Here is a 23,397-nt window from a genome sequence, read left to right as displayed (position 1 = left end):
GGGACACCGGTGGGCGTCCGTCGCCTCCCACGGAGCTGCTGCCTGCGGTGTGTCGGTGCGGCGGCAGGGGGTGCCACCCTGCCACGGCGGCTGGCGTGGCTCGTTAACAGTTACTAATCATCTTGGCAGCCAGGGAGGAGATAAACCGCCTCGCCGTGTGCTAACGAACCCGGCGTCGAGCTCCCGCAGCTTTGGGGTGCGGGATGAGCCCGCGCTCCCGGCAGCGGGTTCCTTCCCCCGCTGTGCCGTCGGAGGGGCACGACCTCCAAGGCAGCTTGTGCTTTGGTTGAAAATCAACTTAAACCCTCCGGGAACTTCAAACTCCAAACGAACGCTTGCTCCTCAAGAAAAAAAAGCCGATTTTTTAAGGACCCACCTTCAGCGGGTCGAGGATTGTTCAACGACACCGTGGACTCGGTCAAGTGAAGCCCCAAACTCTGGAAGCCTTGAAGCAAAAAACCCAAGTGAAACTCTGGAAGCCTTGAAGCAACCTCCAACGGCCCATTTTTGGGACGAAAGCCGGCTGGATCAGTCCCGCCCTGCTCTTTCTCCTCGCGTCCTGCGCAGAAAATCACCGCGGAGGCGAACCAAGAGGAACGAACCCGCCCGCGGCCGGACCAGCTGCTCCCTGGGGGTCCCCCTCCACCCCCAACCCCTCTCCAAAGGGCCGCGGGGAGTTTGGTATAGGCTTTGCCGTGGCGCCGCGGCCCCGGGACGGAAGCAGGCGGCGGAAAGCGAGGTCCGAACAGGCACTTTTATTCGCGGTTGCGACGCCAACGCCGGCGGAACCATCGCCCACGATGTTGGGAACGCGGGTGGACGCCCCCACTGCGGGCACAGCCCCGCGTCGGCGCCCTGGGAACAGTTAATGCCATTAAAAATAAGATTTTTTTCTACATAAAACATCAGCCCTGCAGCTTTTAATGTTTTTTTGTTAAGATTTTTTCCCTTGCCCTGGCCTGATCCGGAGCGTGGGTGGTTTGTAGGGAATAAAGTTGCATCTCGCAGCAGAGAAGAGCGCGAATATTCCTCAAAAAGGACAAATTAAAGCTTTAGCCCCGCGCCACCCCACGCGTGTGGAGAGAAACAACCCGAGTCACGGCGCGAAGCCTTCCCCGACCCTAAACCCCGGCCGACGGCCGCCCTCGCCGCTCCCATTTTTTTTCCCCCAAAACCCCTCGCTTACCAGAAGATTTCCCCCTCCGAAGCTCCCAGCGCGCGCACAGTGTGCCGCGGCGGCCCCTTGGAAAGAGGAATCCCCCATCCTGCCCCTCAGAGGCCGAGCTGACCGAGCGCGGCAGAGCCCAAAGGCCGCATTTGGCTGAATTCATTTCGACATTTGTGTTTCCCGCCCTAAAGATCTCGATGGCGTACTGGCTGTTTAGGCAAAGACACGGCCTCCCCGGTGGCCCTCGGCTAGTCCGGACGGCGTCCCGCAGCCAACGGGGTAAAAAAAGAACTGCTGGAGGCGAGGGGCGAGGGGAAACTCGCCCCCTATACAAAAATGACAAGCAGGAAAAAGCCCAAACCGCCCCAAAACCTACCCAAGGGCTGGGAGAGGGAAAGAGGGAAATCATTCAGGTGGCGGGAAGTATCTTCCTGGAGGTGCTGGCGGCGCTGTGAACGGAGTATATTCCCGGAATGATTCCCGAAGTTATTCCCAGAATTATTCCCACTGACCCCCTATCCCAAACCGAGAGGATTCTCCTCTTTTTAGCTTCACCTTTGCCTTCATCTTTGTAGCTTTATCTTCATCTTCGTAGCTTTACCTTTTCTTTTTAGCTTATCCTCATCTTTTTACCTTCACCTTTTAGCTTCACCTTTTCTTTTTAGTTTACCCTCCTCTTTTTGGCTTTATCTTCATCTTTTTAGATTTATTTTCAATTTTTTAGCTTTTCTTTTTAGCTTTCCCTTTATAGCTTTATTCTCATTTTTTTTAGCTTTTCTTTTTGGCTTTCCCTTTTCTTTTTAGCTTTATCTTCCATTTTTTTTAGCTTTTCTTTTTAGCTTATTGTATCTTTTTAGCTTTATCTTCAATTTTTTAGCTTTCCCTTTTCATTTTAGCTTCATCTTCACCTTTTTCCCTTCACCTTTTCCTTGTAGCCCTTGTGGCGGCTGCACGGAGCCGCGCAGACGGCGGCGCTTCACCGACACGGTGCCATTGGGTTCCCGCACGCCGGGATCGATGCCTGCGACCGCGGTCGTGTCGGGGCAGGGACACCTCAGGGCGGCTGCCGGGGAGATTATTTCAAAACCTGTCGTAAAACCAGCGCTGGGAGCGATCGAAACGGCAGCCACGGAACTGAAACAACCAGTAAAAGCAAAATAGGTACAAAACCCCCAAACCATTTAATAATTCCGACAGAAACAGCCCTTGTGTCTTACAGAGCCGCTACGGGGACCCAGCGAGTGCTCAGAAACGCGTAGAAAAGAAGCAAAAAACATCCTTCAGCACAAATGACGCGTGGCTGAGCGAAGGTTCGGGCTAAAGAGGGGTTGGAATTTTTCGGGCGGGGGTGCAGGTGACCTCTGGAGCCTCCTGCAGCCCTGCTCCCCCCCCCCAGGAGCCGTTGAACCCGGAGCCTCAGCGCGTTTCTTTTTAAACAAGCTGCAAAACCGCGGCATTGGCGGTGGCGATGAGACCCTCCTCTTGCTCAAAGGACACTTCAGGAGCTGCGTGTATCAGAGAAGGTTAAAAAGTTGTTTAATTTCCTTTAATTTAGTTCGAATTTTGATAAATTTTAAGTTCAATATTCGAGGTTTAGCGATATTTTAAAATTTTGTTAAATTTTAAGTTCAATATTGGTGGTTAAGCGATTAATCTACGTCTCAAACCCCTCCCCTTCTTCTCCTGCCAAAGGTCTGGACCTTCCCGTTGGGAAGAGCATCCAGCTGCAAGCCCGTGGCGTCGGGAGGACGTAAGGCCACCTGTCGTTTGGTTTGCTTAAAATCACCGAATGTCAGCCCAAAAATACCCAAAAAGATACCTACATCGCTCCTTCACCGTGCCCAAAAGATACCTCCGCTACTCCTTCCCCGTGCCCACAGGCAGGGTCTTTCTAAATTCGTCACCCAGGGGAAGCGTTTGTTCGACAGCAAGTTTGCTGGAAATTATCTATTTTTAAAAAAAAAAAACCCAAAACAGAATGCAGGACGTTTTGGGGAGGAACCAGCAGAAGCCGCCGGTCCCAAGCAGATGCAGTGACTGTACAAAGCGTCTGGTGAGCCCAGTGGTGTCCAACAATCCCCACTTCAGCGGGACACCAGCGCCCGGCGGGTCCCGCTCGTTAACCCCCCGTTTCCCTCTGCCTTCACCCGCCGTGGCTACGACAACACCCATTGGCACATTCCTAAAGAATTACTTGTCTGAAAGTGCTCGCCACGACCCCAAAGCGGGGCCCGACGGGGTCTCCAAAGTGTGGCAGAGAAGCGATTTCGGAGAAGCAATGGTGACCGCAGCGCAGCCCCCGGCGGGCAGGCGCAGCGCCCGGCTCCCCGCGCAGGAACCACAACCGCCACCGCAGAGGATTCTTTGGGAGGGGGCTGCAGATAAAACCCAAGTGGAGGAGCTGCTCGAACCCCTCAGCTTGTTCGGGGGTCGCCGCCGCGCCCGGGTCTACCCAAGCGCCGAGGGACGGCCGAACACCGCTGACCCGAAGGGGGCGTTTTTACCGCTATAAAATAAACCGAATGAATCCAATTAAATTTGTTTTGGTGCCGGGCGACACCCCAGGAGAGAGAACTTTGCCCCGTGTCAGAGGGATTTCCCCAGCGCTGGAAGGATTCGGCTGGGAACTCCCCAGCTCAGGACCAGAGCTGGCTGGGGACTAACGGCCCGTTAGCAGTGACGAGCTCTGTGGGTCGTTAGGTGTGACGAGCTCTGTGAGCGCAGCCACGTTGGAGTGGTCTTCATTAAGCATCCCCGACGATGAATCGTTAACGACAGCCCCCTCCTCTCTTTAGCCAACGTCCCGGCGCGGTGGAAGGTTCGTTAAAGAGATTTCAGACGACGCCGGGCGTTTTCCGGCAGCGGGAACGGGAGGCGGCGGCACGGGAAGGGCGAGGGCAGGCTCTAGGCGTCCGGCTGACTTTTGTTGCTCTTCTTCAGGAGCTTTTTCAGGTCGGGCGACATAAAGTAAGGCTTTTCGGCCGAACCGTCGTGACGCTCCAGGTCTTCCACTGCAAAAAGAAACCCCCCGCGCAGCCGTGGGGGCGGGGGGGGACACAGACAGAGAGGTTGGCGTGGCAGGAGTCACGGCCGACGCAGCGAGGAGAGGAGGAGCAGCCGCCCTGCTCCCCTCATCGGAGAGAAAGAAACGTCTTGCGGTTCATCGCGGGCACGGGGGGTATTTTCGCTCCGTGTCACAGCGAAACGCCCCCAGCCCTGCAAACCACCGAGCGAGCAAACCACCGCAGCTGCCCCTCTCCCGTCTTACGTGCTGCGGAAACCGGCTGCTGTTTTTCAGAAGAAAGCAGAGGTTTGGGTGGTTTTCTGTCTCGGGGTGTGGGGAGAACAGCAGGAAAGTTTAACAGCGCCGTAGGAAGAAGAGGTGTCAAGCTCTGCCGGCTGGCAGCGCGGTTCCCCTCCTCCGAGGAGCCCGGCAGCGCGGCTCTCCCTGCTCTTCGGGCAGCCGAAACAGCTCGCGGCGCAAGCGCAACGCCATTCCGCTGGGCGTTCGCCGGCATGACACCGACACACCGTGCGTATGCGATGGTGAGGGGCCTTCCCGGCGCCTGGCACGCCGCTTGGCCTCTCGCCGCTCCAAGCGGCGCTAACGAGAAGCGGGAGGAAAATCACGGCCACCAAAAAAACCCAACACAACTCAACAAACCAACCCCAAAACCAAAGCACCAGCTTCAGAGCGCGCCCCGGGGTATTTTGAGAGGGATTTCGGTGGCTCTGAGACGAAAATCCCAGTGTTGACACTGCGGCTTTGTCCTAAAAGGGCACGACGCAGAGACGGGGCGCTCCGGCTGTGCGACGGGGGAGCTGGCCGCTGCCGCCCAGGCTGGCTTTTTTTAAACTCTTGATTATTTTTGGTCTATCAAGAGGAGAAAACAAGGCGAGGATCCAGCCCGTGTTTGCTGCCGTTGCTTTAGGGGCTGTGACCCTCGCCAGCCGCCTCCCGGCCAGACTTCGGGGGTTTTGGGGTCTGGTTTCCCTAGCCAGAGATACACCCGCGGTGTAACCCCCGCCGGTGCAACACACACCTCCCCACAGCCCGTCACACCGCGTCCTGCCGGACCCTCGGCAATTTGGAGGTGCCAGAGCGGGCTGGGGGCCACGCAGGCTCCATCTCCCTTCCCACAACCTGTGGGTCTGTAGCCCTGGGCAGGTGTCTCCGCCTTTTGGTCTACGTTAGCGTGGAAAGTCATTACGGCCCTCGGGCATCGCTACGGCCCTCGGGCATCGCTACGGCCCTCGGGCATCGCTACGGCCCTCCGGCTCCTCCACCCAGCCCTGGCAGAAGCCAAACCACCAACTCAACCACCTTGGGAGGGAAAAAGCAGCTCCCAGGATGAGCCACCACCTTCACAGCCACTCAACGAGCGAGAGAAACCACCTGAAACGAGGGACGCTGCGAGCGCGACCCCCTCCGAGTTCTAACAGCTCCCGACCCGCGGCACAAGGAAACGGAGATTTCGGCTGCGACAAGGGTGAGCTCCGTTTGGTGAGGAGGGGCTTCAAAGCGAAAGATCTGCGACCTCACCAGGAAATCTTCCGGAGGGCGCCAAGAAGTTTTGCATAGAAAGCGTGGGCGAGGAAAGAGGCTCTTTGCTGGGGGCAGAACGAAGGGGAAAGCGCGGAGGGAGCGGTTTTCCCGGCTGCCGAACCCACTCGGCCCCGTCCCACGACGCGAGCGGAGCGGCTTCCCCCGCCCCTCGGGAACAAAGATCTCCGCTTTGATGCCAAACAACCGCGTAGCGGCACCCGTGGGCGTCCAGCCGGGCAAAGCGCTCCTCACCGGGCGCTGCTGGGACACGGGGGACCCCAGATCAACTCTAGGGGACTCCGGGTTCGTTCTCTCGAGACAAGGATAATCGTTATTGGGCAGGAAGGTAGATTCGGTACGGCACCGGGCGCTGCGGAACCGGCGCCCCTTCTACCCTCAAGGCTTTGGAGGACATCCAGGGGAAGGATTTGCGCCACGGGCTTAGGAGAACGCTGCTTGGGTTGGGGGGCTGAGAGCATCCTGCAGCCCCCCCTGCCGGGCACGCAGCCATCCGCCCGGGGCCAGCCCCTAGCCTTGGCTATCGGCACTTTTGGAAGGCTCTAGGTTCCCCTTCAGCAGGATCTCGCTCAGCTCAGGGGACATGTAGTAAGGCCTCTCGGGAGATCCATCGTTCCTCTCCAGATCTTCACCTTTCCCGGGAAGAAGCGGCCGTGATGCGGGGGAAGAGTGAAAAATAGCGGGAGAGGCGGGGAGAGGCAGGGCAGAGATGAAGGACGGAGAACATGTGAAGAGAGACACGAGGGGGAGAGGGGAAGAGGACAAAAAAAAAAAAAAAAAAGAGAGAGAGAAAAAAAAGAGGAAAATTGAAGTTAGTTGAAGTTAGATTCCACCAAAACCAAAGCACCAAAACAGAGAAAGACCAAGAGAAGCCGGCGGAGACCCAAGGACAGGCTGTGGGTTTCCGTCACAGGCAGGCAGGGGGAAGCAGATGCTGGTGAGAACGCAGGTAGGAGTCAGGAAAGGCAAAGGTGGGAGAAAAACCACACAGAGAGACCACGGGAATTTGGAGCCAACCCCAAATCTGGACGACTCCCAGCCGTGCAGGGAAGGAGGTTTTGCGACCACAGACTCCTGCCCTGCGGGAGACGGACCCTCCGAGGCAGATACTTACAGAAGCAGAGGAACAGGGTGTCCACACACATGCCGTAGACGCTGAAGAACCCGTGGGCGATGAGGTAGGAGCCCACGATCACCGTCTGGAAGAGAAACGGCGCGGTCACGCCGCCACCCGGCATCTGCAAAGCCCGCAAAACCCCGGTCCCTCGGCCGGGAGGAGGAAACCCCGAATTCCCCGGGGGGAAGGAGGAGAAGCAAACAGGGCAGGGCTGTGGGGACCAGCCCGATGCAGGACAAAAGGCCTCAGAGAGGATGGTGGACGGAGGCCAAGCTGGGCAGCGCGGGAAGGGCGAGACGCCGCTTCGCAGCCGGCCGAAACAAAGGGCTTGTTTCGACGGGGAGGGAGAAAACGCCGTCGACAAAGAAGGTCCTTCAGAAGCGGCGAGCGGAGGGGCGGCTGCGAGGCCCTCGCGTCAGGGGCTCTTCCCATTGCTTCTGCCCGCACCGCAAGTCGAGAAAGCGGCTCACCAGAATAGGGACCCAGTAGTAATTCAGGGGCGGCGCCGTGTCTTCGACCAGCTTTATCCGATGGGTGAAGAAGAAGAAGGCAAGGATTCCTGGAGGAGCAAACGGTGGCCATTGCTGTGGGATGCCGGGCAGAAGGCAGGCAGCAAAGGGGCAGCAGGGGAAGGAGGTGTCCAACGGGACAGGAAGGAATGGTTTCACAGGAGGGGCAAAGGGAGCGGGGGGTTTTGGGAAGGCAGAACCGGCTACGAAAGCCTACGGCAGCCGTACACCCCAAGTAGACGCTCCCGGTCCCCAGCACTCACCGACGCTGCCCACGATGAGGAGTTTGCCGAGGAAGAAGAGGAAATCCGTGACTTTATCTAAAACGGCCACCCTGGAAAGAAGAGCGAGATGAGCATCCGCAGCCGCTCCCCGCCCTGAATCCAGCAGGAAGTGTGGGAGGAGGCGGCCAAGGCGCCTCCGCGGCACAAAATGCCGTTGCAGCCAGCGAACGAGTCAGGCGAGCTCAGGGTCGGTCCCTGGCAGTGAGAAGGACTTGGAAATAACCAAGTCGGCCGTCGAGAGCGGAGCCTTCGCACCCACCACGGTCTCACCTAATGATGTTCCTCATCAGCAGGAAGAAGGCGTTCCTGGCGGAGGTGCAGAAGTTGGTGCCGTAGATGGCGATCTAGGGGGGGGTGTCCCAGAAAAAAAAAGGGGCAGGGAAGAGAGAAACGGAGTCGCACTGAATTCACCGCTAAGAAAAGGGTGCCATTAATCCCATCTTTGAGCGAAACTCAGATAAATCCCACTCTGGAAGTGTCTCTTCATCCACCGACAGGCACCGCAGCCGCCGAGAGGTGAGTCCCCCCACCTCAGTGTCTTCGAGAAGGTCCCTCCCAAAGTCAAAGCGACATGGCTGAGGTCAAGGCTTTCCAGAAAAATGCCTTGGAAATGCCAAGAAGCTTCGTTTTCCCACCACACGGTTCTCAACAGCCACCCAAAGAAATCTCCGCGGGTGCCGAGACCCCCCTGCCGCAGTCACGACCCTTTGGGTGTCAATGCTGGGAGACTCTTACCATGATGTAGGCGTTTCTGTTGAGGAACTTGATGAACTTCTCCAGGCACCAGAAGCAGCACTTCAGGCAGCTCAGGAGGAACTTGGCAAACTTATTATCTGCAGCTGGAGGAACGCCACAGGAGAGGGTGAGCCGCCAAAGCGAGAGGCGCCACGTCTTACAGAAGCAACGTCAAGGTCCCCAGCGGGACATCCCGCCGCCCTGGCACAGCCTCCCCCGCTACGCCCCGGCTTTCAGCCGCCCTGGGAAGCTGCTGCTGCTGCAGACGGCGGGACGAGCCTCACGTGCTCTTCCCACGCTTCTGCTCGCTGACGTTTCCCCGTCGGTAGAGCCGTACGGCCGAACGCAGACTTCCCCGGCACCCGCACAGACGCCCGGGACCGGCTGACTTAGCCCGGCAGCCCTCGGCTCCCGCCCCGCAAAATGTCTCTTGGAGGAAGAGACGACCACAGGATCCTAACAGGGAAATCTCGGTTCTCTACCGAAATTATTCCCCTGGACGGCAGCCACGAGCTCTGGCACCCAGCAACGCGGAAGCAGCCAACCTCGTCCGCCTACCCGTTTGCCATCCCAGCCCCGGTACCTTTTAACCTGTGGTCCAGATACTCCAGAATGACCCTGATGACTTGGACGATGGCGAGGATCAGAGAGCCGAAGGCGAGCGAGCCGGTGTGGTACCTGGGGAAGATGGCTCCGGTTAGGACGGGACAACCCAAAGAAGCTCACGAGTCCTCCTCGAGAGGGACATACCGGAGCGCCCGGCTGAAGGCGGAGAAGAGGGGGAAGGCGGGCATGTCGTCAGGTTTCTTGAAGGCCCAGTAGTAGGAGGCGAAGGCCCCCGCCAGCGTCACCTGGCCCAGCGCGATCACAAAGTTGGCGAGCCAGAAGAACATGAAGATGTTGAAGAACTGGAGGGCGATGAGGTACTTGTGGTACGCCGTCTCGCCCCCGTAGAACGCGAAGAGGCACTGGGCATCGGAGCACAGCTTGGTGACGTTGGTCGTGTTGAAGGTCTAGAGAGGACGGCAGACACTCACCTACTTGCACGGCACACCGACGGCACCTTGCGGTCAACCCAAAGCACCCTCGACTTCCGGAAGACATTATCCCGCTTAATCTTTCAGTGGCAGGAGCTCAGACCCACAGGTCAGCTCTGCGCACACGAGAGCTCGACGAAAACCAATGACACAACGCAAACGAGCTCCGAAAAGTGGAATTTCACGCGGAAGAGCCTGCAGGCTCGAACAGCCGCCAGAACGCTTCTCATGCGATAAAGGACATTATCTCTGGCACATTAAACACGAGTTTCCCAACGCCCTCACCTCCGGGTTGCAGGTCTGCCCGGAAAACGGGCAGGCAGACTCGTTAAACACCTTGTAGACTGCCTCGTTGGAGGTGGAGAGGAAGCTGCAGAGCGACCGTTAAGGAGACAAGGATTTCGCAAACCCCAAACCCGAATCCGAACGCCGGTTTGCTCCTACCGGCCTCCCGCTGCCGCTTCTCTACCTCCTGTTTTAAGTTAAACCTAAAGTTTTATTTTAAGTTAAACTGAAGAGATTTAAGCTGTTGGTTTTGCCAACGGTCGTGGTGCTAATCCTGCGAGACGTTCATCGCCCTGGGAGACCTTTGGTTTCTGAGCAGCTTCCTTCCCGGGGAGCAGAGGCGCAGGGGAGAGGAAGAGGAGCAGGGGAGAGGAAGAGGAGCAGGGGAGAGGAAGAGGAGCAGGGGAGAGGAAGAGGCAAGGATACACGGCGGTGCTGGCCCAGTAGGCGATGCAGAGGCACAGCAGGAAGAAGGTGCACAAGGGGAACAGCAGTGACATCATGATGTGGCCGATGGCCCTGCCGAGAAGACGGTTCAAACCCGGTTAAAACTCCTCACGGCGACGGGAGGACCTCAGCGGCTGCAGCCCCGCCATCCCCGAGTCCTCCCACCGCGGCGGGTGACACCCGCCACCCCTGCCCGGGGACAGGGAGGGGCCGCCCGGACCTGCTGGCCTCCTTGATGAGCGCGATGGCAATGAGGATCCTCTTGCGGAGGAAGATGAGCAGCAGGATGATCACCACCTCCACGATGCACAGGATGATCACTGGGAGGAGAAGGAGAAGCCCCTGGTAGCGCCAGGGCGTGGACGGCGCCCGACGCCCACGTCAATCTGTCGCGGCACCGAACGCTCCTCGGGGGACGGCAGCGGTGGCACCGAGCAAAGCCGCCCTCCTTACCCCCTCCTTACCCCAACCCTTCCCAAGGTGCCACAAAGAGACCGAGAAGCCCCCAAACCCCCGTGCTCTACCCTCGCCAAGCGCCAGCCCTCAAAGGCACCGGGGCTGGGGACACCCGCCGCGTCCCATCCCGCCTCCAGGGGGGGACGGGGACTTACTGAACGCCAGCCACGTCTGCCGCAGGTGGAGGTAGACGCGTAGGTCAGTCTGAAAGCCCAGGTCCTTCAGGGAGACGTCGGAACCCTCCTCCCCTTTTAGCTTCGCGTATTCCATGTAACAGTGGAAGATTCCTGCGGCGAAAAGCAGAAAATGGTCTTATTTGCACCAAAAAACGGAGACCGAGGTGCCGGCCAGGCTCTGCTCGGCCCCGCCGATGCCGACGTTCAGGTAGAAGAGGGAGGACACGGCGCAGGGACTTGCTCCACGCAGCTCAAGGCAGGGAAAGGAAAACGGGGAAAGGCAGCGAGAAGCTCCCGACCGCTCGCTCACCGTAGCCCAGCACCAGGATCACCATCACGATCATCACCCAGACCATGATCCCGGCCAGGAAGCGGAGGAGGACGATGAAGATTAAGCTGGCCACCATCGCGATCACGAGGCCTCTGCGGGGAGGAAGGCGGTGCCAAGTCAAAACCCAGGCAGCGCCGCCCCCTCCCCACCGCCTCCCTCCGCCGGTCGGCTCATCCGCGCCCCTTCCTCGGGATTTAGCGACGGGGCAGCCTTAAAAATGGGACTTTGTGGAGGAGGAGGCAGCGGAGCACGAGCAGGATCGTCGCCCCAAAACACCCTCCGCCATCTCGTTCCGTTGGCGTGGGGATTATACAAAGGGGGGAAAAAAAAATATAAATAATTGCTCATTCATGAGCTTTGCCTCATGTTTCAGCACGGTGCCAAGCCCGGCACGGCAAAGCATCGGCCCTTGCGGGCTCCGGTCCAGCTGCCCGCGGGGAGGGACGGCCGCGCCGCGGAGCTCGGCCCCTGCTCACATTATTATCCAGTACCAGGAGACCGTGTAATCTTCAAAGATCTTCATGGCCAGCTGCCTGGTTTCCAGCACCACGTTTGCTTTTCTGCCACACAAAACAGAAACCACGGATGAAGCCGAACGCCGGGGAGGGCGGAAAGAAGCCGAGGAGCTTCCGCCTGGGCTCAGCCCGGCGAGGCTCAGCCCGCGCCCGCCACCCTGCCTCAACGGCCCCTTGTCCCCCCCAAAACCAAGAAGATCCAACGCGGGTGAGCCCCGTTTCCTTCACGCTGCTTCCCCTCTCATCCCCCCCTTCCAGCTCCCGTTTCAAACACGGGACACGGGTTTTGGTGCTGGATTTCACCAGACCAGGGCTCCAAGCTGAGGCTTTCAAGGCTCTGCCGTGGTATAAACCAGTAAACAGACGTGGCACAGAAGTGCCGGCAGATAAATCCGTTCGTTTCTGAAGCCGTAACAACGAAGCAGCTCATTGAGAGGCTCCCCCGGGCACGGCGACATCCCCGCCCCGTCGTTTATCACCGCGAGCCCTCGCTCCTGGGACCACCCCGGTGAAGACAAAGCGACCATCGAACCGCGGCGGCTCCGGGGACTCACTTGGCCCCTTCCAGCAGCTCGGTGACGTTCCTCCGTTGCCCGTGGCCATCTTCGTAGGTGGTTTCGTTGCCGACCATGATGACGCCCTTCTTAGCCTGGATGGCCGGGAAGCATCGCCGCGCCACTGGGCGAGAGGAGGGGGAAAACTCAGCGTCGCTCTCATCCCACCGCCCCGGGGCAACGAGGCAAAACCCCCTCCCCGTGGTCACAAACCTATGCTGGACCCCCAGAAACCCCAACCCCCCCAAAATACCCCGAGAGCCAGCCTGGGGAGCGTGCGCTTCCCCCTCGCTATCCCCTCGTACGTACGTGGGGTGCTGGGGATAATCATGGCCGGGCACTCCCTGTCCTTCAGCACCTTGACGGGAGACTGGATGGGGACAGACGAGCCGGACGTTAACGCTTGGGGCGGGAATCGCCGCGCCGGGGCGCACCAGCATCGCCGGGGGAACGCCGCCACCGCGCTCCCCGCCACCCACCTTCTGCAGGGTTTGGAACGTGGGGACGCAGAAGTGCCGGTAGTACGCCAGCTCGCTGGGCGACCTGTAGGCGTTCAGGTACGTCAGGTACCGGTCCGGGCATTGGCTGACGCAGATCTGGGGGCGAGAAGGGGACACGGCGGGGGGTGAAGGCACGAGCCCCCTCCGCGGGGACGCCGCGAAGCGGAGCTTTCCCGAGGAGATTCCCGGTGCGGCACCCTGGGATCGGTACCTGTGTGGTCGGGCACTGGAACTCCAGCAGCACCAGCGGGCTGGCGCACTTGACGATGTCGAAGTAAAAGAGGAAAGGTTTCTTCCTGCAAAGGCATGGAAAAAAGTGGGGGAAAAGACAAAAAAAGCCCAGTTTGGGGAACTGGCTGCTCTGGGAGAGGCGGCGAGAAGCACCCGCATCCCAGCGGAAGGGGGATGGAGGGCCCCAAAAACCCCCAACCCCCCGCCAAAAGCCAGGAGCTGCGAGTTGCCCATCCCGGAGCCGCGGTGTGTGACACCCCGAGGGTCACCGGGGCGCCGGTGAGCGGGGACACCTACTCGTTGGGGGTTCCCTGCTGCCCGCAGAACTGCCCGCGGCTGTCGGTGGGGTAGATCACCTTCCGGGGGTCCCCGTGGGTCCAGGCTGAGGCAGAACAAGGCGGCTGTGGTTAACCCCCCCCTGCAGCCCTCGCTCCCTGATGTCCCCCCGCCCCCACGGGGACACTCCCGCCCCATCCGCAGGATGCGACGGCCCTCGGCACCGCGTTTTGGCCCCTCGGCGCCAGGTTTTGGCCCCTCGGCGCCAGGTTTTGCCAGCACGGACACCAAGCCGGCCACGAGCCGAGCTTTCCCTCTTGCCAAAAACACACCGACACAACGCAAACCACCACGGACCCCCCTTCCCCGCCCGGTACGTACCCACGACGCCCACCACCACGTAGCCCACGATGGCGATGACCAGCAGGACGCAGCAGATGATGTCGGTGCAGCCCCTGCCGGGGGAAGGGCAGCGCTGGGGCGGCGGGACGGGCCACGGCGCCGCCGGCACCGGCGCCTCCCCAGAGGCTTCTCTTACCTGTCGTAGATGGGACCTTTGAAAGTCGGGTCGTACTTCTGCGGCGTCCCTGCGGAGGCGAAGAGGGAAAGGAGAAACAATTTGGGGCTGGCTGGGACGGGAGGAAGGCGCTCCTCATCCTCCTCTCCCCCCCCACACGCGAGAAGCGGACCGAGTGCCGCGCTTGAGCCGAACCTCTCGGGACAACCAGAACCGGGAGGAAAATCATCCCCAGGTGCCATTTCCCTCCGCCCCCCAGGCGTGGCAACAATTATTCCCTTGGAAAACCTGTTTCCACCCTGTTCTCTCCAAAAAACACTCCCAAGAACCCCAAAATCCCAAGAGGCAGAGCGGGGCGGGGAGAAGGGGGGACCCGGGGGGGCGGGTTTGGGTCCTGCAGAGCCCAGACGCGGCCGGAGCAGCCGGCGTCGCGGCTCACCGGAGGGACCCCGCCTCGGTCCCACGGCGGCGCCGGGGAAGGCCACGGCACAGCCCTTCTTTATTTTCAGGGTGGGAATCCAGCCAGAGAAGGGAGCCCAGCCGTGGGAACCGCCCGGTGCCGGGGCCGCGGCTGCTTTGGGGGGACTTTTGGGGGGCTCAGGGCAGCCCCGAGCCGGGGCCGCGTTTCCTCCGGGGTCTTTTTTTGGGGGGGCAGCTGCAGGATCTCGCTCCCCACGGCGCGCCCTGGCCCCGGCCGATGCCTAATCGCCACCGAGTAGCCGAGCCCCAGCACCCACCCAGCCCTTCCCAAGTGCCTGCGCCCCAAACCGCCGGCACAGCGCGGGGGGCGGTCGCTGGTGCAGGGGGGCACCAAGGAACGAAGCAACCCCAAGGACCCCCCAAAAACCAGCGAAGAGGCAGCCGGCCCCAGCGGGGACCATGGCACCGGCCGCGGTGCCCAACCGCCACCGCAGGAACCTGTTTGTCCCAGTCACGAAGCATTAACCGCCGGCGCCAGCGACGCTGTCGTGCTGGTTATGCCGGTGCCCGGCGAGGGCGGCCCCCCCGGCGCCGCGGCCCCACGTCTCGGGGAAAAGCACCGTGGGGAAAACGCGGCTGCTTTTGGTTTTGCTTTGTTTTGCCTTTTCTTCGCCCCCCCCGCCCCCCCCGCCGTGTCTTTCCTCTCCCATTTTGGGTTTGGTTTTTGCCTCCTTCATCCGCAGCAGTTTAACTTCCTCCGCGCCGCGGCGGTGCCAACGGTGCCCCCCGACCCACGGCCGAGCTCCTGCCAGGGCCCCCCGACCCACGGCCGGGCCACCAAGCCCCACGTGGCCCCGCACCCCGGCAGCCCCCCCCGGGACCCCCTTCCCGGGTGCCAAAGCCTCACCGTGCTTGCCGTAGTAGCTCTCCTGCTGGCCCCCCATGCCGGCGAGCGTTCGCGCCTCGGCCCCCCGGCCCGCAGCGGACGTGTGGCAGCCCCTACGCCACGGCCCCTCGCCGTACGCGCCGCCCTGGGCGTGCCGTCGCCGCCTCCGGTGAAAAACACACCGAAAAACCACCCTCCGGTGCGCGAACACGGCTTTAAAGGCGCAGCCGTTTCACCGCGACCCTCTGCTCCCGGTTGGGTTTTCCGGCCTGGCAAACCACCGGCTTCTCGCGAACCGCCGTGGGGCCCCGGTAGCCACCGACGTGGCGCGGCGATCACCGGCACCGGGGTGTGGTCTGGGCCTGGCGAAGCTGGCACGGGGCAAAGGTTGGGAGCGCCCGTGGGCAGGCAGTGGGAGTCACCGGCTTCAACCGGCAAAGGGCACGAGGTCGGCGACACCGATGACCCCTGCTCCCGGCGACGCCGAGCTTCCCCTCCCGGCGCCGGGGTTATATTTAGGCAGTAAATAAATAACCGCACGGCCGCGCCGGGTTGCCGTCAGGAATAGCCCGGTGCCATCCAGCACGGCTGTGGCTCAGAGGGTCGCGGCCGGGCGGCACCGCGGCGTCGCTCATAGGCTGCCGGTGATGTCAGGGCAGCCAGGACTCACACCCGGGAACAAAAGCCGGGGCTGGGGAGCGCAGGGCGGACCCCCCGCCCGGGAAAACCGGCGGGGATGTGGCGTCCCCCCATCGTCCCCATAGATGGGGGGGATCTGCTGGACGGTTGGGCCGTGGGTCGCGCCGGGAAGGGGACACGGTGGCGGGTCCGGCGTCCCCCCTCCTCTGCAACCCCCTCGGCGGGGCTGGAGCAGCCCCCCCGGCTCAGGGGCCACCGGGAGCCCCCCCCACACACACACACTGTGGCACCCCACGGCGGGGATCGTCCCCTCACCGGCTGCCCCGGCACGGAGCCGGGAAGGGTCTGGCACCCACCAACGCGAGCCGAAGCCGAGGGGCGCTCTGAGCCCCCCGGCGCTGCCCGGAGCCCTGCAGCCCCCCCAGCCCCAGCCGGGCTCCCCCAGGCACAAGCAAAGCCCGCACCCCTGCGGGCAAGGAGGCGCTGGGACCCCCAGGCAGGGCACGGCCTCTGCTTAGGGTGAGAGGTCCCCAAACCCGGGGGCCCCCAAACCTGGGGGTCCCCAAAACATGGGCGTCCCCTAATGTAGGGGTCCCCCAAATATGAAGGTTCCCAAAGCCTGGAGGTCCCCAAAGCCTGGGGGTACCCACACCTGGCAGTTCCTAAGCCCGGGGTCCCCAAAACCCTGGGGGTGCCCAAAATGTGAGAGACCCCAAACCCAGGGGTCCCCAAGCCCAGCAATCTCCAAGAGCCCGGAGAATCCCCAAACCCGGGGGGGGGTCTCCCAAAACCAGGAGCCCCCCCCCAACCCCGCGGATCCCCCAAACCCCCCAGCCCCGCACTCCTGGGGACCCCCAAGCCCCTGGGGGACCTCGGGCAGGCTGGGGGGGGGGGTTGTGCGGGGACCCCGCGGGCCCGGGGAGGGGGGGGAGCCCCGGGGAGGGGAGAGGGGGTCAGCCCCGGTACCGTAAGCGCCGTCCGCGTCCTTCCTGCCCGCGGCTCGGTCCTCCATGGCGGGGCGGCGGCTCCGGGATGCTCCGGGATGCTCCGGGATGCTCCGGGCCCCTCCGGTGCCCCCCTGCCCCCCCCCCGCCGCCGCCACCGCCCACCCCGGGCGCTGCGCCTGCGGCTGTGGGAGGGGCCGCTCCGGGCCACGCCCCCTCCGGCCCCGCCCCGGGGGTGGGACCCGCCGCCTCGCGCGCCCCGCCCACCGCCTGGGGTGGGGCGGGGGTGCAGGGACACCCCCCCACACACAGTGTGGGGTGGGGGGGTCTGGGGGTGCAGGGACCTCCGGGGTGGGGGGCCTGGGGGGTCTGGGGGTGTAGGGACCCCCCCGGGGTGGGGGTGCAGGGAGCCCCGGGTGGGGAATCCGGGGGCTGGGGGTGCTGGGAACACCGGGGTGGGGGGGGGTCTGGTGGTCTGGGGGTGCAAGGATCCCCGGAGTGGGGGGGCTGGGGGTGCAGGGACACCTCATTGTGGGGTGGAGGGTCTGGGGGGTGCAGGGAACCCCTGGGGTGGGGGGCCTGGGGGTCTGGGGGTGCAGGGACCCTCCAGGGTGGGAGGAAAGGCTCAGGCACCCAAGTGTGCACAAACCCCCGCTCCCCCCCGCCCTGGGTGGGCCGGGGGACCCAGGGTGCTGCACAGACACACACCCCCCCCCCCAGCCCAGGATGGGGGTCCCAGGCACCCAGGAGCTGCCCAGCCCCCGCCCCCGAGCCAGTCTGGGGGTCCCATGGTGGGTGGGGGTGGGTGCCCCATGATGGGGGGGGGGTCCCACGGTGGGGGGGTCCCTACCCACGTCCCCCCACGAGACCACCCAGCTGGCCTGGAGGTGGCCGTAGCCCCCCGTGGGGTGGCCGAGGCTGGCCCCCACCTCCCCCCTGCCAGGCCCACGGGTGGGGGGCCGTGTGTCGGGTGTGTGTCGTCCCCCTCCTTGTCCCCGTCCCCCGTGGGGCTGGGCCGTCCCCTTCCGCTCACCTGGCGCAGGTGACGGTGACGCGGTGGCTGCCGGGGCCCCGCCATGGCCGCCTCCGCCCTCTTCATCCTGGACCTCAAGGGGAAGGTGGGACCCCCCCCCCCTCTCTTCACCCCCCCCGGGGGGTCCCCGCTGTCCCCGCTGGTCTTGAAGGTCAGCCAAGGTCGACAGCGGTGACCCCCGTGACCCCGGCGATGGGGCCAGCGGTCTGGGGGGGGGTCCTCCACCTCTGACACACCCCCCCCCCTCTTTATCCCCCCCCCCAGCCCCTGATCAGCCGCAACTACAAGGGGGACGTGGGGCTGGGGGAGATCGAGCACTTCATGGGGGTCCTGCTGCAGCGGGAGGAGGAGGGGGCCCTCACCCCCCTCCTCACCCACCGCAAGGTCCATTTCCTCTGGATCAAACACGCCAACCTCTACCGTATCCTTCCGCCACGGACACCCCGACCCCCCCCCAGGTCCTCCACACCCCCCCCATTTTCTTAACTCCCCATTTCCTTAAAAATCCCCCATTTCCTTAACCCCCCATTTCCTTAAAGCCCCCCATTTCCTTAACCCCCCCATTTCTTTAACCCCCCATTTCCTTAAACCCCCTCATTTCCTGAACTCACCCCTTTTCCTTACCCCCCCCATTTCCTTAACCCCCCCATTTCCTTAACCCCCCCCAGTGGTGGCCACCACCAGGAAGAACGGCAACGCTTCCCTCGTTTACTCCTTCCTCTACAAGGTGGTGGAGGTGAGGAGGTGGGGAGGGGGGGGTGCCCGCCCCCCCCCAATTTAGGGGGAGATTATCTCTTGGGGGGGTGTGCTCAGTGCCCCCCCCCCGCCCCCCAGGTTTTCTGCGAGTACTTCAAGGAGCTGGAGGAGGAGAGCATCCGCGACAACTTCGTCATCGTCTACGAGCTCCTGGACGAGCTGATGGACTTCGGGTTCCCCCAGACCACCGACAGCAAGATCCTGCAGGAGTGAGCGGGGCTGGGGGGGCCGGGGAGGGCCGGCGGCACCCCCCCAAAAGCCCCCTCCCCACCACCGTCGTGTCCCCCCCCATGCCCTGCAGGTACATCACGCAGGAGAGCAACAAGCTGGAGACGGGCAAGTCCCGCGTCCCCCCCACGGTGACCAACGCCGTGTCCTGGCGCTCCGAGGGCCTCAAGTACAAGAAGAACGAGGTCTTCATCGACGTCATCGAGTCGGTGAACCTGCTGGTGAGGGGGGCGGGGGGGGGGGGCTGGGGGGGGCCTGCTGCGGCGGGGGCTGCTGCTGGGGCGGGGGTGGGGGGCGGGGATGGGGGTGGGGGTGAGGGTGGGGATGGGGCTGAGGATTGGGGGGTGGCGGGGCTGGTGATGGGGGGGAGGGTGGTGACAGTAACTGGGGCTGGTGATGATGAAGGTGATGAGGATGGTGATGGCGATGGGGATGGGGATGAGGAAGGGGGATGGGGATGAGGATGAGGATGGTGATGGAGACGGTGATGGTGACGGGGATGAGGATGGTGACGGGGCTGGTGATGAGGATGGGGATGGGGATGAGGATGAGGATGGGGATGAGGATGGTGATGGGGGCTGGTGATGAGGACGGGGGTGAGGATGAGGATGAGGATGGTGATGAGGATGGTGATGGGGGCTGGTGATGAGGACGGGGGTGAGGATGGTGATGAGGATGGTGATGGTGATGAGGATGGTGATGGTGACGGGGTTGGGGCTGGAGATGATGATGGTGATGAGGATGGTGATGGTGATGGAGCTGGTGATGGTGACGGGGATGAGGATGGGGATGGGGCTGGGGATGAGGACGGTGCTGGCGCTGGTGCTGGTGGGGCTGGTGACGTTGAAGGGGCTGGAGGTGCTGACGATGATGATGGGGATGAGGGTGACGGGGCGGGCGCCCGCAGGTGAGCGCCAACGGCAGCGTGCTGCTGAGCGAGGTGGTGGGCACCATCAAGCTGAAGGTCTTCCTCTCGGGGATGCCCGAGCTGCGCCTGGGCTTGAACGACCGCGTCCTCTTCGAGCTCACCGGACGTGAGTGCCACGGGGGGGGCCGTCCCCCATGTCCCCCCGTCCCCCCTGGCACCCCCCGGCACCGTCCCTCCCTCTGCAGGGGGCAAGAACAAGTCGGTGGAGCTGGAGGACGTGAAGTTCCACCAGTGCGTCCGGCTCTCCCGCTTCGACAACGACCGCACCATCTCCTTCATCCCCCCCGACGGCGACTTCGAGCTCATGTCCTACCGCCTCAACACCCAGGTTTGGGGGGGGACGGGACCCCCACCCCCCTGGGGGCGAGGTGAGGAGCATGGGGGACACAGGGGTGACCCCTTTCCCCCTCAACCTCCAGGTGAAGCCGCTCATCTGGATCGAGTCGGTCATCGAGAAGTTCTCCCACAGCCGCGTGGAGATCATGGTCAAGGTGAGACGCCGGGGAGGTCACTGGGGACCCCCAACCGCCCCGAATCCCCCCACCCCACATGAAACATGTGCCCCCCACCAGGCCAAGGGCCAGTTCAAGAAGCAGTCGGTGGCCAACGGGGTGGAGATCGCGGTGCCGGTGCCCAGCGACGCCGATTCCCCCAAGTTCAAGACCAGCGTGGGCTCCGCCAGGTACCTCCCGGAGAGGAACCTCGTCATCTGGACCATCAAGTCCTTCCCGGTGAGGCTGCCCCACCCCACGTCCCCCATCCCGGCGTGGTCATGTCCATCACCACCACCACCACCCCCACCACGGCCACCCCCGGGGGTGCCGGCGCCGTCCCCAGCCGTGCGGGTGCCGCGCAGGGGGGCAAGGAGCACCTGATGCGCGCCCACTTCGGGCTGCCCAGCGTGGAGAAGGAGGAGGAGGAGGGACGGCCGCCCATCTCCGTCCGCTTCGAGATCCCCTACTTCACCGTCTCGGGCATCCAGGTGCCACCTCGGGGAGGGGGGGATGTGGCCTGTGGGGTCCCCGGGGTGGTGGGCCCGTGTGTTTGGGGTTGGGGTGGTGGGGATGTGGCCCGTGGGGTCCCTGGGGAGGGGGTCCCATGTGTTTGGGGGCAGGGTGGAGGGGACATGGTGGAAACATGGCCCACGGGGTCCCCGGGGTGGTGGCCCCACGGGTTTTGGGGCTGGGGTGCAGGGGACGTGGCCTGCAGCGTCCCCACAGGGGTGGCCTGCTGGGGGGTGCAGTGTCCCCTCCGCACCGGGGGGGGGTCGGGGTGCCCCAGGGGGGTGTCAGCGTGCCCCGGGGGGGGTGCCCGTGCCCCCCCACGCCCCCCCAGGTGCGGTACATGAAGATCATCGAGAAGAGCGGGTACCAGGCGCTGCCCTGGGTGCGGTACATCACCCAGAGCGGGGGTGAGTCTGGCCCCCCCGGGACCACCCCGGGGACCCCCCGGAACCCCCAGCCCGGGGGTGAGTCCGGGCCCCCCCAGAAACCCCCCGGGACCCCCAGCCCGGGGTTACCACCCCCCCCTCCCCTCACCCCGCTCTCCCTCTTGCAGACTACCAGCTCCGCACCAGCTAGGGGGGCTCCCCGCACCCCCCAGGACCGCCCCTGGACCCCCCTCGGGATCCCACCCTGCGCCCCCCTCCCTCCTCCTCTGTCCCTATAAAGATGGAGCTGAGACCACCGGCCCCGTGGATCTGTTGGGGGGGGGTGGGGTGGGGGGTAAGGGGGGGGCTGTGGGGGGGGGCATTGGGACAAACGTGGGGCTCGGGGGTCCTCGCTTGGGGGGGATCCCGCCTGGAGGTGGGGGGGGGGTCCCCGGAGGGGGAGGAGGAGATGGGCGCTGGGGGGGTGGTGTGGGGGTGTGGGGTAGTGTGGCGGGCGCTTTGGGGGATCCCGGGGCGGGAGCGGGGTTTGGGGGGTGCGTCGGGATTGGGTGGGCCCCACCCCGCGGCGCCGAGAGCTGTTTCCCTTTTAAGAGCGGGACAGGACGGGGGGGCGGGGCGTCTGGGGAGAGGAGGCGTGGCCGTCGGGCCCCCACCCCCTTCCACGTGAACGAGACGGGGGCGGGGCGTTTGGGGAGAGGAGGCGTGGCCGTCGCGCCCTCCCCACGTGACGGCGGCGGAAGCGGGAGTCACGTGGGCGGAGATGCCGGAGCCGGAGCTGCGGGGTGAACGAGGCCCTTCGCCGATCGCTACCGGCGCTACCGGCGGCGCGAGGAGCTGCAGCGGCGTGAGCGGGGGCGGGGGCCAAGGGCGGGGCGGGGCGGGACCGGGGGACACCGCGGGGGAGGGGGGCGGGGGCGGGGGCGGGGCGGGGCCACCCCCCGGTACACCGGGATCGGGGTGTCCGTGCCCTCCCCGCCCCCGCGGCGCCGGTGCCTGACGGCTCCCCCGCAGTGCAGGACCGTTATGGCGACACCGGGCGACGGCTCCGGCTCCAGCTCCGGCTCCGACTCCAGCGGCGACGAGGTGGTGAGTGGCGGGAAGGGGGGGCGGGGGGGCCCCACCGGGGCGCCGGGGATTCCCCCCCCCCCCCCCCCGGATTCCTGGGGGTCCCCCCGACGGCTTTGCCCCCACCCCCCCCCCCCCACCCCCCAGGACACCGACCCCCGCCTGGAGCGGGATTTCTACCGGACGCTGTCGCTGCTGAAGACCCGCGACCCCCCGCATCTACCGGCAGGACGCCACCCTTCTACCGGCAGCGAGGTACCGAGGGGACCCCCCAACCCCCCCCAGACCCTCCCGGGGGGGTCCCCGAAGGCGGGGGGGGGGTCCCCAACCCCCCGTCCCCCTCCGTCCCCCAGAGTCCTCGTCGGGCAGCGATGCTGGGGAGGAGGAGGAGGAGGAGGAGGAGGAAGAGCGCCCGGCCGAGCCGATGTACCTGAGGGACTACGAGAGGAAGGTGGTGCTGGAGAAGGAGGGGTGAGGAGGGGGGCTGCGGGGGGCGGGGGGGTGTTCTGGGGAGGGGGGTGGGGGGGGGGGTTTAGGGTGGGGGGGGTCCCGGGCTGAGCCCCCCTGGGTGCTCTGACCCCCCCCCCGCCGCCTGCCCTGCAGCAAGTACGTGGATGAGGAAGAGGAGGAGGACGAGGGAGGCGGCGGCTGAGCGGAGGAAGGTGGGGATTGGGGGGGGGGAGAGCTGGGTGTGACCCCCCCAAATCGTTCTGACCCCCAGAACCACTCTGATCCCCTCAAATCATTCTGACCCCCGAAATATCTCCTTGACCTCCCCAAAATCATTCTGAGTCCCTAAAATTGCTCTGACCCCCCCCAAATATCACCCTGACCCCCAAAAATCGTTCTGATCCCCCCAAATATCACCCTGGACCACCCCGAAATTGTTCTGATTCTCTCAAATATCATTCTGATCCTACGAAATATCACCCTGACCTCCCAAATTGCTCTAATCCACCCAAATATCGCCCTGACCCCCCTCAAATATCGCTCTGACCCCCCCCAAATTGTTCCGACCCCCCCAAATATCACTCTGACATCCCCCTCCCATTTTTCCCCCCCCCAGAGAGCGGCCTCCCGGAGCTACGCCGAGGAGCAGCGGGAGCTGAAGGAGAGGTGGGGGGGCCGTGACTTTGGGGGGCGGGGGGGCTGGGATATTTGGAGGGGTCCTCGGCACCGGGGGGGGTAACTGCGTGCCCCCCCCCTCCCCCCGGCAGCTTCCGAGCCTTCGTGGCCGACAGCGAGGAGGAGGAGGAGGAGGAGGAGGGGGGGGGCAGGCTCTGCCCTGCTCCGGCGGCGCAGCCGGACGGCGGAGGAGAAGGTGAGTCTGGGGGGGGGAGGGGGTCACGGGGGGGGGGGGGTGTTGGGGTGTGGGGGGGTTCCAGGGCTGACGCTGTCATCATGTA

General features: G+C 64.0%; 3 protein-coding genes across 4 annotated transcripts; 2 read left to right on the top strand and 1 right to left on the bottom strand.

Annotated features, from left to right (window-relative positions):
• Nucleotides 1-3,695: 3,695 nt before the first annotated feature.
• SLC44A2 (solute carrier family 44 member 2 (CTL2 blood group)) lies at nt 3,696-15,066 on the bottom strand. The gene is made up of 22 exons (XM_086478901.1): nt 15,030-15,066; nt 13,724-13,772; nt 13,567-13,640; nt 13,207-13,291; nt 12,890-12,974; nt 12,658-12,774; nt 12,488-12,548; nt 12,179-12,302; nt 11,586-11,669; nt 11,089-11,201; nt 10,758-10,889; nt 10,367-10,466; nt 10,126-10,218; nt 9,700-9,784; nt 9,128-9,390; nt 8,961-9,055; nt 8,378-8,481; nt 7,913-7,986; nt 7,622-7,692; nt 7,320-7,408; nt 6,847-6,931; nt 3,696-4,179 (listed from the first exon to the last, which is right to left on the bottom strand). Exons 1-22 carry the CDS (start codon nt 15,064-15,066, stop codon nt 4,073-4,075), a joined length of 2,127 nt encoding a protein of 708 aa, XP_086335027.1. The 3' UTR covers nt 3,696-4,072.
• A 2,601-nt stretch (nt 15,067-17,667) lies between these two features.
• Nucleotides 17,668-21,116, top strand: AP1M2 (adaptor related protein complex 1 subunit mu 2). 2 transcript variants are annotated; one of them, XM_086478858.1, is made up of 12 exons: nt 17,668-17,709; nt 17,889-18,045; nt 18,293-18,360; nt 18,459-18,589; nt 18,682-18,829; nt 19,516-19,642; nt 19,722-19,864; nt 19,956-20,027; nt 20,109-20,267; nt 20,393-20,518; nt 20,872-20,947; nt 21,094-21,116. In XM_086478858.1, the coding sequence occupies exons 1-12, from the start codon at nt 17,668-17,670 to the stop codon at nt 21,114-21,116; spliced, it is 1,272 nt and encodes a 423-aa protein (XP_086334984.1). The 2 variants fall into 2 exon arrangements, with proteins under 2 accessions (XP_086334984.1, XP_086334983.1); XM_086478857.1 differs by having other exon boundaries at nt 19,516-19,648.
• Nucleotides 21,117-21,949: 833 nt separating this feature from the next.
• KRI1 (KRI1 homolog) lies at nt 21,950-22,643 on the top strand. The gene is made up of 4 exons (XM_086478829.1): nt 21,950-22,019; nt 22,139-22,246; nt 22,345-22,462; nt 22,595-22,643. Exons 1-4 carry the CDS (start codon nt 21,950-21,952, stop codon nt 22,641-22,643), a joined length of 345 nt encoding a protein of 114 aa, XP_086334955.1.
• Nucleotides 22,644-23,397: the final 754 nt, after the last annotated feature.

The sequence above is a fragment of the Leptosomus discolor genome, chromosome 28 (assembly GCF_034619465.1).
Source record: "Leptosomus discolor isolate bLepDis1 chromosome 28, bLepDis1.hap2, whole genome shotgun sequence".
NCBI classification, from domain to species: Eukaryota; Metazoa; Chordata; class Aves; order Leptosomiformes; family Leptosomidae; genus Leptosomus; species Leptosomus discolor.
Note: the sequence above shows the minus strand (reverse complement) of the source record. Positions and strands in the feature narration are given on the sequence as shown.